A 16,885-nucleotide genomic window follows, 5' to 3' on the forward strand; every position below is an offset into this window, starting at 1 on the left:
TACCTCAGGGCTGCTTGCTTGCTACTGCTGCTCAGGTACCTTACTGCTGGCTGGCTTGTTGCTTCGCTCGCTGCCTCCTCGGTCTTGCTGCTTGCTCGCTCGCTCGTCTCGCTCGCTCTACTGCCTCCTCCTCGTCTCCTAGGCTCCCCCCCGTCTCCGACTTACATAACAAGTCAAGCATGCCACGCACCACAAGCAATGCGCGAGAGAGCCCGTCCCCCAAATCTTCACTCCATGTCTAAATAGTATTCAACTTGAACTAATTCCTCCTTTCACTTGTTTTCTTCAGCTCCTAGCCAACGACTTCCAACAAAACTGACTAATGGCGGCCGCGACGGCATCAACGCCTGTCATTTCTCCGACTGCAAGCCCGAACCATCATCTACGAACGCACATGTCTCCCGAGCGCCTCGCCATAGGCGATGACGCCGGCCGCAAGGGGTCCGCCCGAATTCGTGACGCTCCCGTCTCTCCAGTACGGGTAAACTTTCAGGACGACAACTGGGCTCAGCCATCCAATGCGAACATCGAGATGGCGCAACCTTACCAAGCAGAGTTTCCTGCCGCAGACCACTACCGACCACAAAATGCCCCTCCCCCTCCAAACCACTCCTCCGCCTACGACCAGTCTTCTGCACGTCAAATGCACAGTCGTGATGGGAAGCAACTACCACCGCTCGCGACCACGACGACAAATGCTACCGCCTACACTGCCGAGCCCGAATACCTGAGTCCTGCGAGTTCTCGACCCGGCAATGACCAGATTTACCGCGCGAAAAGGGGGACCCGGGATTCCGACAGCTACAGCATACCGCGGTCACCAGACGGTAACCGTCAAAGCCGAGAGTCGGACACGACCACGAGCACAAATCTACAACAGGCGTCGGCAGAATCCTCCGCGACTACGAGCGCAAGCTCAGTTTCTGGTAACAATGAGTCCTCCGATTACAAGGAGGATGACTCTCCCGGGAGCTCGGTTGTTGACGGCAACATGTCCGGAAACCAGTCGGTTCCCATGTTCCAGTACTACCACCACCAGGAATACCCTCCTCGTGTCGGTAGCGTCCCTCATGAGATGGACGCTCGCCGTTCGTCCTCGAACCCCAGCTTGAACGCCGACGGAACACCAGTCAACCGCCATTTGACGCCCACCGGCTTCACGAGAAGAACCTCGATGCCCCGGCCCTCGTCTGCCTACTCTGCAATTTCGGACTATGCGCCTAGAGGACGTTCGCCCAATTTGATGCCCGGAGGATCCCACATGAGAACCCCCTCTGGCACCCGCAAGTCGCCCGAAAACAGACCGGTCTCATACGCAGAGCTGTTGAACGTGCCATACCCGCAGCCAGCTCCCGCACCCATCAACCTGAACAACAATCAGCTCCAGAGCGCTGTGGGTAACAATGCGTCGCTTCTGGGCACCCAGAAGACGCTGGAGATGTATCGCCAAAACGTGAAGAAGACGAATGACTTCTCCATCCAATACTCTTTTGCCGTCTTCTTGATTTCCACTGCTCAAGAACAGGGTCTTGACGCGAGCGAGCCCGCCCCGCGCAAAGGCAATTCAAGCCCTCAGCATGGCCCGAACTCGCCTCATGAGCTCTTGAAGGAGGCAAAGGGAATATTGACGAAGCTCGCTAGCAACGGTTATCCTTTCGCACAATACTATGTGGCAGATGGATATGCCTCCGGTCTCTTTAGCAAAGGAAAGGAGGACTATAACCAGGCCTTCCCTCTCTTCGTTCAGGCTGCCAAGCACGGCCACGCTGAGTCTGCATACCGCGCTGCGCTGTGCTATGAGTTTGGATGGGGTTGCCGCAAAGACCCGGCTAAGGCTGTTCAGTACTTGCGCATGTCGGCATCGAAGCGGCATCCTGGTGCCATGTCTCGCCTTGGAAAGGCCTGTCTCTCGGGCGATTTGGGAGAGAAGCGCTACAAGGAGGGTATCAAATGGATGAAGTTGGCCGCGGAGGCAGCGGATTCAGTATACAGTGCTGCTCCGTATCAATTGGGTTGCCTCTACGAGACTGGCTACGGTGACGACATCTTCCGCGACGAAACCTACGCCGCCGAGTTGTTCACCGCCGCAGCAGAGCTAGGCCATCCGGAAGCCAACTTTCGCATGGGCGAGGCATACGAGCACGGCAAGCTGAGCTGTCCTCGGGACCCGGCACTGAGCGTTCACTTCTACACGGGAGCTGCTGAACGCGGCCATGCGGGTGCCATGATGGGGCTTTGTGCGTGGTATATGGTCGGAGCCGAGCCGATTCTGGAGAAGGACGAGGAGGAGGCATACGAATGGGCGCGTCGTTCGGCAGAGCTTGGTGAGTGGTCCAGTAACGCACATGCTCACATTGAGATCATTGCTAACAAGAGACCAATAGGCTACGTCAAGGCTCAGTACGCCGTGGGCTACTTTACAGAGATGGGCATTGGCTGTAGGAGAGACATCCTGGAGGCCAACGTTTGGTACGTGAAAGCTGCCGACACTGGCGATGAACGTGCGAAGCAGCGTCTCGCTATCATTCAAGCCGCCGTCAGCGGGGGCACGCCAATGGAGGTCGCGCCGCCCCGAAACGGCAAGATTAAGAAGAACGCAGATGACAAGGAGAAGGACAAGGACTGCATTGTGATGTGAGAGACCCAAAAAGAGGAGTGGAGCGGCGACTGAACCACATCATTCGATACCGGCGTTGGATAAGGCATGGTTTTTACGAATTGCATTTGCATGGCATGATGGCCCAGGTGATTTTGATGGCCAAGACACGTCTTGCGGCACCATTTGGCCGGCCTCATAGCGAAAAAGGGCGTTCAAGAGAGGGGACACGTATTTTCTACTCATCGGTGTGTATGGCTAGGAGCTCAGTGGAAGCCTGTACATACAAGATACCATAATTCCCTGTCTCGGACAGGCGTCTTGGAGGACTCATTTTTTTTCCTTTCACTTTGTGATTGTAGTATATTTGTGACTGAAGTTTGGGGCGTGCTGCTGACGACACTGATCTGAGATGCTAGTCCGGTCTCACAACTTGCATCGGGCCGTCGCGTGTTTCGTCCGGAGTTGTTTGGACGTCCGTGATTCGTCCCGGACATGCAAACCATGGGGGAACCCCTTTGACAGAAGCATGTCCGTCTGGTGGCCATTCAGGTCAACGGACACGCAAATTTTTGTTCGGACGTCGCACTGTCACGTGTCTTTCTCGTCCAGACTTTTCAGTAGTTTGCTGATGATGATGATGTTGTCGTTGGCTTGGCGCCGGCGTTGTCCGTTTCCTTCTTCCTCACTTCCGTATGTACTCAGGGGAAACGGGAGAAAGAGGATGATGCTGGGAGGCGCATTGGCACAGGGTTCATAAATTTTCTGGAAAGGGGGAGGAACATCGATACACAGGGCGCTGGGATATGGCTGCGTGTGGTGTTGGGTGGACATGGTGAGGGGGTTCGGATGATGATGTTTTGGGTTGTGTGTGTGTGTGTGTGTGTGTGTGGATGGGTGGGCAGCAGGGAGGGACGTTGGAGGGACGGAGAGATGGTGAGACGGGCTGAGCCTTTTGTGGATTTAGGGGCTGAGAATATTGGGTTGCTGAGTGTGAGGATTCGGCGATTTAGGGGGGAGGGAGTGGTGGTGTCTCGGGGATGAAGTTGTCGTGGGCTTTTTTTGTCTGGTGTGTTTGTGTGAGTTGAACTAGATCTTGTGAACACTGGCTCTTTGCGGTTTGGAGGCGGAGTTGAGGAGACTGTATGCTCTCTTTTCGGTTCTTTTTCTTAGCAGAACAACAACAGGCAAGTTAGCTTGGTGCCAGGAGATATATTTTGAACTCATTTCTAAAGAGTTTTGCTAGTCGGGCAGTTTTATTTAGCTATCTAGTAGTATTTATATACAAGTATCTAATCCGTAGTTTATTTCTAAAGTGAATATATTTCCTATTCTCACTTTCGTTATTATTACTATCTATTATTATCATCGTCCATCGTTATTATCCTTTTTATTACTTCTATCATTCTATAATTACGAATAATAGGGGACACTACCTAGATAAGTAAATAACACTACCCGATTAGCCACATCTTTTTGAATGACCTTTCGTGTTTTGTCTTTCGTTACTACAAGTATCTAGGGCAAGTGATGGACATCAGGCCAACGCTCCCTTCATAGCCTTTTGCACAGCGTCCAGACACTCCCTCTTGCGGAAGTTTTTGACGTCAGGCCAGCCATGTTCGCGATAAATGCCCCTCAACGTCTCCAACATATATCCTCAGGGTCGTCCTCATGCGGAGTGTAGATATCCAAAACGGACCTCGGGCCATGTGAGACAAAGTTCAGCTGGCTCATTTTTGCGCATCTCTAGATAGTCCACGACGGCCCATGCAAGAACATCTGGACGCCACCCGGCCTGCGCGTCGGGCACGACGTCGTACCAACCCCGCGGCTCAAGTCCGCGTTCACAGTCGATCGGCTTGCGCGAGCAGTATTCTATAATTTCCTCGTGGCGACTACCACTCGTGGATGACGCCGAACTCCGTGTCGAGAAGGAAGATGGGACTCTCTTCTAGGCCCTGGGCGAGGCCGGCCGCGTGACAAGGCATCTCGTCGCAGATATCGGGGTTTTCTGAGACCATCTGCAGGGTCTTGACCTCTTCGTCGCCGTTCTTGCATTGCTGGCAGTCGGGGAACCGGTCGATTTGGGCAAGATGGCACAGGAGGGAGACGACCATGCTTGTCTTCTTCAGGGGCCGCTCGTTTTCGAAGGTGATGCTCGATCAGCCCCCCTCAGGCTGTTGCATCACTTCTGTATCGGGAAGGTCCATGTCCTTGAGGAAGTCATGGTAGTCGCGGACGGTCTTGATGCACTCGTCAGTAGATAATCGGATATCGGGAATCAGGGCACATCTTGAAACGAATTCTGTATTGGATTTTGTGGCGGCTTCCTACTACCTGTCTAGCGAAGCGCCATGCTCCGGGTCTCGTCGTCTCTTCCCCTTCGAATGAGAACTCCTGACCCAGCAGCTTCTCCGAAAGCTTCCAAAGCCTCGCCGCTTCGGCTTATCACCTATCCCCAAAAACTAAGTAGATATCTCACCACTTGTTGTTGGGGTCGAGTCTCCAGAAGTAGCAACTATTCGTGACTGTTCCGCCATGCTTCGAATCCACGCCGCCGCAGTCGCAGCTATCCACCGGCACCTTCAGGTAGCGGGCGCACTGGTCGAAGTCCGTCGTCCACTCGCAGCCCTTTTTGAGGGTAAACTCCATGACAACCTCGAGCCCGAGCTCGCCCGACCTCCTCGGGAACTCGACAGTCTTCGCCAGGTGGAACTTATTGCGGATGACGCTTCCCTCGTCACCCAGCTGGTTGCAGAAAGACTTGATGGCGTTGTCGATTCGTGTGTGGTCAGCGCCGCGTCCGGCGTTGTAGCATTTCTTCTTGTTGTCAATCGGGTTTCCATGTTCGAGCGGCGACGGGGCGGGCACGGGTACGGGCACAGCTTGCGTCGGCTGGGTTGGGACTGCGGACTTGGATGTGGCGCTCGTCGACGTCGCGGGAGGACAGGTAACTTTGCCTTCGGGGCCATATTCGTCGTACGGGTCCTCGGGGTCATCGGGGCTATCTTCGGCCTCGCCGTAACCAGACCAAGGGTTGGGGCAGGAGAAGTCTGCAAAGTAGCATTGGTCCACGAAGGGGTCGTATCCTGCGCCGGCGAAAGCTTGTACCGCCCTCTTGGGCCAGCTCCCAGCCGGAGGCGCCGCCGCGTCCGGCCCGATCAAAGCCGGGGGAGTCGGAAAGGGCATGCTGAGTGTGGTGGTTGCTGCCACACCGTCCGGGCCGATGTATGTCACGGGAGGCCAATACGGAGTCGTCGCCGGCACGGGCCAGAACTCAGCAACGGGAGCGCCGGCCTGGCGGGCCTGGAGGTCCGAGCCGGCTCCGGCTGTCGCCCGGGCGGCAACTCCTCCGGCACTGAGTGTGACCTCTTGAAACATCCACTTTGAGATGGTAATGGGCGGTCGGGTGATGGCTGTCGTCCACGCGCCGTCGCTCACTGTCACGATGGGGAAGTTGACGGTGCTCGTAGCCCCAGTCCAAGGCGGCAACTTGACCACGCACGGCAACGCGCAAGTGAATCCCGGCGTCTCCATAGCCCAGATCTTAGGATCAATCCAGCCAACCTCCTGGAATGTTCTGCCGCCGTTGGTGACATCCAGGATGGAAATCAGAGACCAGCGCGGATGCCCCTCGACGTTGAGGTTATCGAGGGCCGAGATGCCAACACCGTCCATGACGGCCATGTACTTGGCGCCTATAGTGACGAGGTTCTGGAAGCGGACGTTGGCGTAATTATCGTCCAGCAAGACGAGCACCTTCTGGCACGCATGCTGGTCAATGCACTCTTGCGTGTAAGTCGAGAACCATGTGTATACACCCGCCCCTGCGACGAAAATGTTGGCACAGCCGCGCATCATGACTGCCCACGACTCATCGCAGCCGTTGAACTCGTTTCCAGAAGCGCAAGTATAGTCTGGATCGCCCTTGAAGACGTCAACGACGTCTTGGAAGGGGGCAGGCGGCTGAGGGGTCGGCTGATAGTAAGGAGACTCGGTCTGTAGCAGACCAGCGAAGATGTTACGGGCGTTGTGAAAGTTGTACTGATAGAAGACGGAGTGCTCTGACGCGGTGCCGTATAGCCATACGGGTTGGACGCTTTCGACGAGCAGACCGCGGGCGACGTAGATGGATGTCTGTACCATGGGGTTGGCAGCATCTTCCAGATCAGGATCATCAATCATGTGGTCGGCAACCCATAACCACATGTTCTCGAAGTAGCCCGAGGCAGTCGATGTGATGTGCATCATCAAACTGCCGGCGTTGCACCCCTGTGCGATGCCACTCGTTAGGGCCGGGCACTCGGTAGGTGTAAGCTGCGTTCCTGTCGCACCGCCAATACGAACGTGTACGTCCCAAAGTGCGGCGGATCCAGCGGTCGCTGCTCGCAAGTTCCACTGAATTAGAATGACGCCGGCCGTCGGGCCGCGGGTGGTGATGATTAAGTCTTGCATCTCGGCGTCGCCAACGTCTCCTGGCTTGCCAACCTGAATCAGGGGCCGGGGAGCCTTAGCATCCTCAAAGAGAGATCCCGCTGCGACAAGTTGGGACCAGGTCTCTCCGACAATCTTGGCACCACGGGGAATGGTAATGGTGTTTGTCAGGATGTAGGAGCCTGCGTCGATGAAGAGGATCTTGCCTAAGCTGGAGTAGAGAGCAGATTGGAAGGCGGCCGTGTCGTCGGTTACACCATCTCCCAGGACTCCCAAGTCCTTGACATGAACGAAATCGCCCACGGAACTGCCCTCATACTGCGGTTTTGCGCGTTCAAAATAGTTGCCTTTGGAGTCCAGCAGACTTGACTGCCGGTTGAACGTTCCAAAGTCCTGTCCCATGGAGAACTGACGGTCCTTGGACGAGTACACCGTTCCGAGTGCCCAGTGGCTGACCTTGCCAGCGGGCGCAAGTAGGGTGCTCCCGCTGGTATCAGCAACGGCCTTGGCCACGCCCTGAAACGAAACATTTTCGATGATGACGCCGGTGCTTCCAGATCCAGGGGCCGAGTCGGGCGGTGCTATGAGCACGGCAGTGCCTACGTTCTGGAAGCTGGAGTCATATATGGCGGCCGAGCCGACGTTGCCGCTGCCTCCAGCCTCGCCCAGCAGGCGGAAACCGACGTCGACGTTGGTCATGGTAATGGATTTCCAAACCCAGCCCCAGTCCCAGATGATCTGCACGCCCGTGGTGCATCCGTCAAAGGTCATGCGCTGCGCCGTGAACTGCTGCTCGCCGCCGTACAGACCAAAGGCGCCGCCGCGGAACGTGATGTCCGAGATAACGCCACCGCTGCCGTTCTCAGCGAAGATGCCGTACTGGTTTTTGCTTCCAGAGGCGGCGATGAGCTCCGCGTTCTGGATGCTAGTGGCCTGGGCCACCTGCCAGTGAATGCAGGCGACGTCCTGAGTTGACTGGGTCTGGGTGATGTCAATGCGGATGTTGCGGATCTGGCGGTAGAAGTTGGCCGTGTTGATGTACCACTGTTCATCGGAGCCATCGGGGTTTCTCACGCCCGTGTACTCGTCAGAGGAGAGCACTCCCAGGCCGATGAAGTTGTGACTCGCCAGAAGCGTGGGCCAGTTGTTCGCATCACCGATGACCTGGGTGCCAAAAGGCATGGGAATAGGGGTAGAAATGAGGTAGGTACCGGGCGGGAAGTACACGATGGCATTCTTAGTGGTTGAGCCGTTGCACTTTTCGCCGCAGCGCCGGCCGTCATCCATAGCTTTTTTAATGGCCTTGGTGTCGTCCTAGAAGCAAGTCAGATGTCGGATCGTGGATGATGAGCTCTTTCATGAGAGTTGACGCACCGTTACTCCGTCACCCACAGCGCCGTAGTCAAGAACATTGCGGAAGACCTGAAATCAAAATTTGTCAGACACTGAATAACGCGGTGAGTGGAGAATGTTTATACCTTGTATGTCGGGTCGTCACCCCAAGGAACAGTCCCTTTACGACCAAGATGCTCCATCCAGTAGGTGCCTGACGTGGCCCTCCTGGCTCGTTGGTGCAGCGTCGAATTGCGGGTGAGATTGCCTGAGATTCCAGCGGCATCGGCCTCGGACAAAAGAGCGGCAGCGGAGGCGATGGCCTCGGTGATGTTCAAAAGCGGAGGGACGACCAAATCACTCTCTCCAGCGGTGACTGTTTGACGGCGGCGCCTGATCCCGGAGCCGGCACCAAGAACAGTTCCAGGCTTCAGGCTGTACTTGTTGCGCAGAGGTCTTGCGAGACGGGCCTTGTTGAGGGTTGCGGACTGGGCCATGGCTTCCTGTACAATGCGACGGGCTCGCTCGATGTCGGAAGTGGTCGCGTTCTTAAGCAATGGAGTGCTCGCAGTCTTGGAAGTGTCTCTGACTGCGGGGACGAAGGCGCGCTGGGGGATATTGAAGTGAGTGATGTTCTGCATATGTCTCACGGAAGACACTTTCTCATCATCGTCATCTGTGCTATCGTCGAGCTCACCCTGATACTCTTCCTCAAGATCATCGTCTTTCCACCAGTCGTCGCTGGCTTCTGACCCGAAGCTCAAGCTGTCAGAAGCCATGTCGCCTGGCAAAGACATGGAGGGGAGGTCATCGACGGTCTCGTTGAGAGATATCGGGTGCCACTGGCGCGGGCTCGCCTTGCTCATCATGGCAATCAACTCCTCGCCCGAAATCTTATCGGCCCAGGTGAGGGGAAACGGTTCTGTGACGTTTTCGTCGGAGCGCTTGATCTGAGTGATGCCGATTTCACTCTGCACAATACTCCATGCAGGGTCGTCGTAGGTGACGACCCAGGCTGCGTAGGGTTGGGCTGGCTGGTAGATGGCGCGAAATTGGAACATAATGACACTGTCACGTTCGTTGAACAATGGGTACTTGTTGGTACCCCTCGGTCCCAACGGTCTGGCGAGGGTGAGCAGCTGCTCGCGAAGGCGGCCGTGGGCAACGGCCTGCCAGTCCTGCTCGGCCTTGATCTTGACACCGTTGAGACCCTTGCCGCAGCGCATGGCGGCGCATCGCGTCTGGGCGTCCTCGGCTGAGGCTTCTGGGGAGTTCATTCCGCTACCGCCCTCCACCCAGGTGGCTGGCGGGAACTCGTCACATGAGTAGCGAATCTTGGACTCCTCCAGGACTTGGCCGGTGGTAGGGTCGCGTATGTGAGCGATGAGGCTGCCCGTGGTGCTTGACTCTAGCTGAATGTGAGGCCATTCACCATCGTGGCGCATCGGTCTCTGCTGGTTGGGCTCGGGACAGGAGTGGAAGGTCGACCATCCTGACGTCTTTCCTGTAGGGCAGGACTTATCGCGCCTCTTGCCGCTGCGCCTCCTCTTGCCCGTGTTCAGGTCATAGCCAAAGCGTGTTGGGTATGGGCGGTTCTGTCCGCGAGGTGTCGCGGCATAGTTGAAGTAGTTGGTGCAAATCTCTCTCATATACGCGCAGTTGTACACGAGAAAGACCGTTTGAGGCTCGACATCGATCACAGGGACCGGATTGGCATTGATGGCTGGCCGCCAGAATGTTATCGGCTGGCCACCTTGATTGACAGGAATGAACTGATAGCCCTGAATGAACTGTCCAAGAACTTGTGACTTGTCATGGGAGTAAAAGAGTGGAAGAATGAGAGTTGTCAGGACGACGTATAGATAGGTCCGCGCGGAGGCCATCTCAATGGCGGCTTGCGGGCGACCCAAGTCGCACTAAACAAAAGAATAGAAATCGAAGGAATGAATGAATGAATGAGTGAACGAGGTCAGACAGATGAGAATGCACACTGATGATTGACTTTGAAATGCAATGCATCGTGAAGAAGACTCACTTACATGTTTTATTATCTCAGCGCGTCGACTCATTCCGTCCGTCCGACATTGTCACCCATCTCATAGTTGAGGTTAGACTCGGGCAACCTCATCACCAACGGTCAACACACCATGCGCGTTGGGCCCATAATCCATTTGCATCTCGTTATCCACATATGGTACCATTCTTACATGAATTCTGAGATCTTTGGAACTGAAGCAACTCACTTCTAGGCAGAAATCCGGCGCTTCCTGCGGCACAGACGGCGAGACCGGCCTTCTGCGGCGCAGCTAATCAGTAAGGCAACAAATTACGGATAGACCCGCCCTGAATCTTTCTAAGCGACCCATCGTCGCTCGGCGTAAGTGACAAAAGCAGAAACCTGTTGGTTGGTACATGACTGTCCAGCTCGTCTCGAATGGAACCTCTAGGGTCCATGTCTGATCCTGAGGGTCCGCATTTGCCCTATTGGGCGTGAAGGTGAAGACATGTCGAGTTTTTTCAGTGAGAACTTTCCAACCGTAGTCTAGCCTTACTTTTCTGCATTTTCCCATCGGGTCGCGCGGCTGAGACTCATCAAACCGCCCATGGAAATTAACTAACCGTCGTAAATACGAATATGAGTTTCAGGAGAAGCTGTTCAAATTTCAGGCACCTCACATAGGATGCTCTGCATTGTTTCCGGTGGGAAAACTTTGCTCCTCGTCGACTAGGGTATTCTGTTGCTTGGATGGACACGATGTTCGTCTTCTCCATGTTCACTCCTTTGGTACTTCCACATCTCTGGGCCCCCCTCTCGAAGGCCTCATGAACTTACTCCTATTTATTTTGACATCTAAGCTTTGCCTTCTGCAGATCTTGCTTAGAGCACTTTCGCACAATGCAATTCTCATCTCTTTCAGCAGTGGCCCACGTGCTTGCGCTTCTCCCGCTGGGGGAAGCAGCAGACGAGTGCCAGCCTGCTACCTGGGTAGCGAAGCGCGACCTTGCAAACTTTCCGTCGCCTACCGCGGGGGAGCGGCCTTACGTTACTCCTCTAGTCACCCGAGATATCGGCGAGGCGCTCCCTGGGGAGGTTGTCTGCCGCTCCTGGGGTGAGACGGATGAGGAGGTCAACTACTACACCTGCACAGAACTAGCCGACTTCCACTGGATTGACATCGAGACCTTCTTCAAGCTGAACCCAGAGATCAACGACGACTGCAGCAATATTCAGCCTAATACTGAATATTGCACTGATGGCTGTAAGATAACTCCCACCTCAGTGTACTAGACTTAATCGTATATTGCTGGGTAATAATACTAACAAGATTGATCTCATCAGGGATAGAACCACTGCGAAACAAAGACGGCCGCTGCGGTCCCCATTTCGGGCATGCCTCCTGCGCCTACTCTGACTTTCCTTGCTGTAACTCAGAGACCTGGACTTGTGGCATAACGCTGTAAGTAATATACCCTGAATAATAGGATTATTCTCACACTATCCTTCTACTCGCTCGTATACCTGAGAGACTAACTGTAAATAAGTGAGGACTGCGCTGACGGTACCTGTTATGAGGGCCTCTGCCCTGGCCACACCGTGTATACCACCGACGGGAAGTGCGGCCTGGCTCATGGAATGCAGCAGTGTGCCGGCAAGTGGGGAGACTGTTGTAACATGAACGGCGAGTGCGGCACTGGCCCCGACTTCTGCGGCCTGGGCAAGTGTCAACTCGGCAACTGCACTACCTCAGCGCTGCCGCCGCAAGGCACCTCAATACCGGTGTTCACGTTCACGCCGGGAACTCCTAACGCACCTACGACGACGGCCGCAACAGCTACAGGCACGACGAGCACCGCGGGAATCTCTACGTCATCTGCGGCCTCCCCGGCCTGTACGGGGGGCACGAGAGCCGAGGGGGTGTCGGACAACTTGATAGGTCTCTGCTCATACAGCTGTGATTTCAATCATTGTCCCGCGGGTGTCTGTGTTTGTACTGGCCCTGCGTCCGAGCCCGCGGCGATCCCGGAGTTGACTGATCGCCACGGCTGCCCGGATGACAATGTTGCCGGAGGCCCGGACAATGCCTACTATGTGGATCTGTGCGAGTTCACATGCAGCCATGGGTATTGCCCTCCTGGAGCTTGCAAATACTGCTAAGAAGGCTCACACAAAGCCTTTGATCTGGTCACTTTGAGAACTATATGTTGAGGGTAAGAATGGGGCAATAGGCCTGGATAGAATCATAGGAATAGCCGAGAATATCAAGACAGGATTTTTCGGCTTGATGCATTCATTCATTGAGTGATGTCAATTTGCTGCGCTGAGATCTGTGTCTGTTTGCCCTGTTCTATGTGCACTGGACGTGACTTGGTTGGTTCTTGCTATTGCGTGACTATATCTTGGCGTTTATCTTATTGACGAGGCAGATATGCTACCATGTGCATCGATTTGCATGGCCGAATCGCCCCAAGAAATCTTTGAAGTCGTATTCGCCCCCCCAATCCCACCAGCAGCCAGACGCGCCCTACTGCAAGTCCTTGGGCAGCAGGTGCTTGGGCATAGTGTCTAGGTTGGGGATGTACATGCCCTTATAGTTTGGAGGTTCCCGCGCCACTGCGGCCCAATCAATACCGGATGAAGTGGTACTGACTGCAGAAGGCCTTTGCTTTGAGCCGTTTGCCATGAGAAACCTGTCTTCGTCCATGATCATCAAAGTTCGCGGAATGTTGTACTCGACCACCAGCCTTTCGTAGTCCTTTGCCGTCCTGTCTCCCCACACGTTATCCGCTTGGATAATCTCTTCCCTAATACCCATCAGCCACGGGTGGACTGCTGAGATGTAGTCATGGACCGTGACATATCCCTTTGAAACATCCGAAGGTTTGACAATCAGGGACTTCCCTTTGGCGGGTCGGTCTGTACCGCAGCACCGCAGAAGTTCCAGTCCGTCTTCCTCATTGTCTTCGTCGTTCTCCTCCTCATCATCCGACTGAGCGTACAACTCTGGATCTAGCTTCCCAAAGACGCAATCGTCATCGTCGGGGTCTGCATGTCGCTCATGCAGCTCGAGCCAGTTCTCTTGCCACTGCCGCAGGGCGTCCACAGTCACGGCGATGGACCCGATTTTGGGTTCCGTGACCGATGCCTGGGAGACAGGGTGCCAGGAATCCTGGCGGGCGTAGGGCTCGCGAGCTGACTCCATGTTGCGGTGATCCTCCACGACGAAGACGCAGGTTGACAGCGGTCCTTGGAGCTTCCAAAAGATGCGGGCTGCGTCGGGGGTGAGGGTTATTGCACCCGCATCTAGCCGCTCTTGATAGGAAGGGAAAGTAGTCGAGGTAGTAGGCATGATGATGCGGTGGGTGTTGAGAAGGCCTTTTTAGAAAAGAAGCAGGCGGTATGGTACGCCTTGTTGGTCTTGATACGTGAGAAAAGTGAGAAGAGGTGGAAAGGCGTTGGAATAAGTACTTCACTTCCCAGGGGAGCCCCCTGCTCGCTTCGTTCTAAAAGCAGGGGCACCCTCGTGTACCGACCCACTCTTTCTTATCCTACCTTACCTACGTACCTGACCAACGTACCTTACCTTAGGTAGATACCTTTGACCCCTGGAGGGGCCGGTTCCTGTTGCGGGCCCAGTCGGGAACAGTCGTCGCCGACCCGGCCGGTGGAAGTGACCCGGCCGGTGCCGTATCCTCTACAACCTCCGCCAGTCCAAATTCCGCCCTATCGACCTCCGTCTTATCAACCTCCGTCTTATCAACCTCCGCCTTGTCGACCTCCGTCTCCCCAACATTCGCTTTCGGACTGTTCACATGCCCCTACAATTACCTATAACGGCCATCCTCTGCCCCCGGGTCATCCTTTCTTCTATGAGCATTCGCGACCTCCTTCCCCGGTGTTTCCGCCTCCGTCACATTGTTCGTTTTCCCCTCTAACGCCACCACCTCCTCTGTGATCACATCATCCGTTTCCACGTCATTCGTATTCACGTCATTCATTTTCATGTCATCCGTTTGATCCGCCTTGGGATTCTCCTTTCTTCCCACCGCATCATTGGATTGAGCATGATTTCATGGATCGAGGTGAAAGACGCTTTAGAAGGGACAGGTTCGAATGCGGTTGGAGATACTGATCAAGAGTTTTGCTAGTTGGGTAGCGTCCCCTATAATCTGTAATTATAGAGAGAACGATAGAAAAAAAAAAAAAAAAAAAAAAAAAAAAAAAAAAAAAAAAAAAAAAAAAAAAAAAAAAAAAAAAAAAAAAAAAAAAAAAAAAAAAAAAAAAAAAAAAAAAAAAAAAAAAAAAAAAAAAAAAAAAAAAAAAAAAAAAAAAAAAAAAAAAAAAAAAAAAAAAAAAAAAAAAAAAAAAAAAAAAAAAAAAAAAAAAAAAAAAAAAAAAAAAAAAAAAAAAAAAAAAAAAAAAAAAAAAAAAAAAAAAAAAAAAAAAAAAAAAAAAAAAAAAAAAAAAAAAAAAAAAAAAAAAAAAAAAAAAAAAAAAAAAAAAAAAAAAAAAAAAAAAAAAAAAAAAAAAAAAAAAAAAAAAAAAAAAAAAAAAAAAAAAAAAAAAAAAAAAAAAAAAAAAAAAAAAAAAAAAAAAAAAAAAAAAAAAAAAAAAAAAAAAAAAAACGATAGTAGAGACGATAATAATAATAATAACGATAATAGATAATAATAATAACGAAGATGAAAACAGGAAATATAGTTACTTTAGAAGAGCTATAGAATACATATATATATATATATATATATATAGATACTACCTAGATAGCTAAATAACACTACCTAACTAGTAAAACTCCTGATTAATAGCGGTAGAAGAGAGAGAGAGGAGTCGTCAGTTTAGCTCCAGTATGCGAGGCCGCATTTATCTGTTTACCTTATCTATTTACGGATACAACATGTCACGAGGCATAGTTATCAGCTGCTAACCTAGCGCTGAATGGCTGGTGGTTTGTGGGAGAGCGGGCGGGACCCCGAGCTTTTTATTAGTAGGTACGGTGATTTCTGCATGCGGAAAAAGTTTGTAAAAGCCTCTTTCGACTTTTTTAAGCTTCCAGTGTTTACAGGATCTCTTGAAGGATGGTGAATACATGTCGACTCATCATTTCGTCCTGAAGGATATCCCGCGGTGGGGATCGCGAAGGGCAAAAGTGGATGCTGAGGTTTTGTTCTGATGTAGATTTCTAACGACGTCCGCGTTCTATACCTACTTATGTAAATGTCTGAGAAGTAGACAATGAGCGAGGTTGAAGCTAAAATATAACCCTTTGTGATATAAAACACTCCCACACCCTATTGCACTTCGCCCTCAGATAGAGTTGCGAAGAGCTGAGGAACACTCCACCCAGTATAAGAAAAAGTCTACAAATCCACATTAGATACTGCATTCTGAAGCCACCCTAGGGATAGAGTCTAAGTAGAGGAGGGGGGCCTCTTCGTTCGGGGTTATCGTTGCTCTTCTATACACAGCCCTCAACAGAGCTACAAAACCGAAGGTCAAAACACCAAAAAGACATACAACACCGGGTATTCGCTGGTCGTCACCGACCCAACTACTGATCCAGCCCTCACTGGCTTATCTATGGGAGAGCGGACGGGATCCCGAGTTTTCCAGTGGGTATGGTCGTATGTGGTGATGAAGGAAGCGTAAGGTGACTATCACGGCAGCAGTGAGACAACGCCAGCGAGATTAGCAATCACAAAGAATGGTCCTATGGGGACACCAACGAGACGAAGTGGAGCAGGAAGCCACAGAATCAAGATTTAACTAAATATAGAGAAGTTTATATAGAAGTAAACTGATTTAGTTATTCTCATAGAAGCTGTCACTAAGAGTAGGAGGAGTTAAACATAGTTAAAGCCCACAATAGGCAGCAACACTAAAAGTATAACATTAAGCGATAGTAAAGGCCCTTAGATATCGTTTAAATTGCACATGAATACATTGTCAAAGTTCTGTCCTTGGCGCACGGCGGGAACTAAACTGACTGCTTGGTGGCTGTGGTTGACTTAACTACACAGCGGCTGCTCTATCCAGCTAACTGCTTGTCTATAAGCGACCACCTAAAGGTCTAGGAGACTTGACTTGCCCGTGGGTTGACGTCGCCGTCATTCTGTGATGGCAATGTATTCATCTTTGGCATGATGCGTACGAGGATCACTGCAACGACCACGAATGGCTTCGATCTTCTCACATTAATGGCGACTAGCAATCCGTGGAAAGATAAGAGACACATGTTTTGAATGAGAATTGCGATCGATTGCATACTCGCTCGCACCAACCGCTGATGGTTGCTCTTATACACTATCTAAATAGCAAACGCTGTCTACGCGGCATGTCTTTTTCGGTCTTGCTGCCGGCATTTCCGGCATCATGGTTGGTCCTATCTATGCTGTCCTAGCCTCATTGGTATTGTCGCCCTCGCTTGTGTCGTCCTCCTAGTCGGCGTCGGTTTCAAAGCCATACCTGGGTCGCCGCCCGTGTTCGTTATCGACCAGTTGCCCTGTAGACTCGAATGTGCT

General features: G+C 52.5%; 4 protein-coding genes across 4 annotated transcripts; 2 read left to right on the forward strand and 2 right to left on the reverse strand.

Moving 5' to 3' along the window:
* Nucleotides 1-394: 394 nt before the first annotated feature.
* Nucleotides 395-2,638, forward strand: GCG54_00004077 (Protein SKT5; the record flags this gene model as incomplete). The annotated part of the gene is made up of 1 exon (XM_045404132.1): nt 395-2,638. The coding sequence occupies one exon, from the start codon at nt 395-397 to the stop codon at nt 2,636-2,638; it is 2,244 nt and encodes a 747-aa protein (XP_045263967.1).
* A 1,856-nt stretch (nt 2,639-4,494) lies between these two features.
* Nucleotides 4,495-10,248, reverse strand: GCG54_00004078 (putative glucan endo-1 3-beta-glucosidase; the record flags this gene model as incomplete). The annotated part of the gene is made up of 6 exons (XM_045404133.1): nt 4,495-4,737; nt 4,789-4,842; nt 4,937-5,030; nt 5,082-8,347; nt 8,408-8,455; nt 8,512-10,248. 6 exons carry the CDS (start codon nt 10,246-10,248, stop codon nt 4,495-4,497), a joined length of 5,442 nt encoding a protein of 1,813 aa, XP_045263968.1.
* Nucleotides 10,249-11,261: 1,013 nt separating this feature from the next.
* GCG54_00004079 (uncharacterized protein) lies at nt 11,262-12,521 on the forward strand (the record flags this gene model as incomplete). The annotated part of the gene is made up of 3 exons (XM_045404134.1): nt 11,262-11,625; nt 11,706-11,823; nt 11,909-12,521. 3 exons carry the CDS (start codon nt 11,262-11,264, stop codon nt 12,519-12,521), a joined length of 1,095 nt encoding a protein of 364 aa, XP_045263969.1.
* A 367-nt stretch (nt 12,522-12,888) lies between these two features.
* On the reverse strand, nt 12,889-13,713 carry GCG54_00004080 (uncharacterized protein; the record flags this gene model as incomplete). Its single annotated transcript, XM_045404135.1, has 1 exon — nt 12,889-13,713. One exon carries the CDS (start codon nt 13,711-13,713, stop codon nt 12,889-12,891), a length of 825 nt encoding a protein of 274 aa, XP_045263970.1.
* Nucleotides 13,714-16,885: the final 3,172 nt, after the last annotated feature.

This window comes from Colletotrichum gloeosporioides (genome assembly GCF_011800055.1).
Source record: "Colletotrichum gloeosporioides strain Lc1 chromosome Unknown consensus_48, whole genome shotgun sequence".
Lineage (NCBI taxonomy): Eukaryota > Fungi > Ascomycota > Sordariomycetes > Glomerellales > Glomerellaceae > Colletotrichum > Colletotrichum gloeosporioides.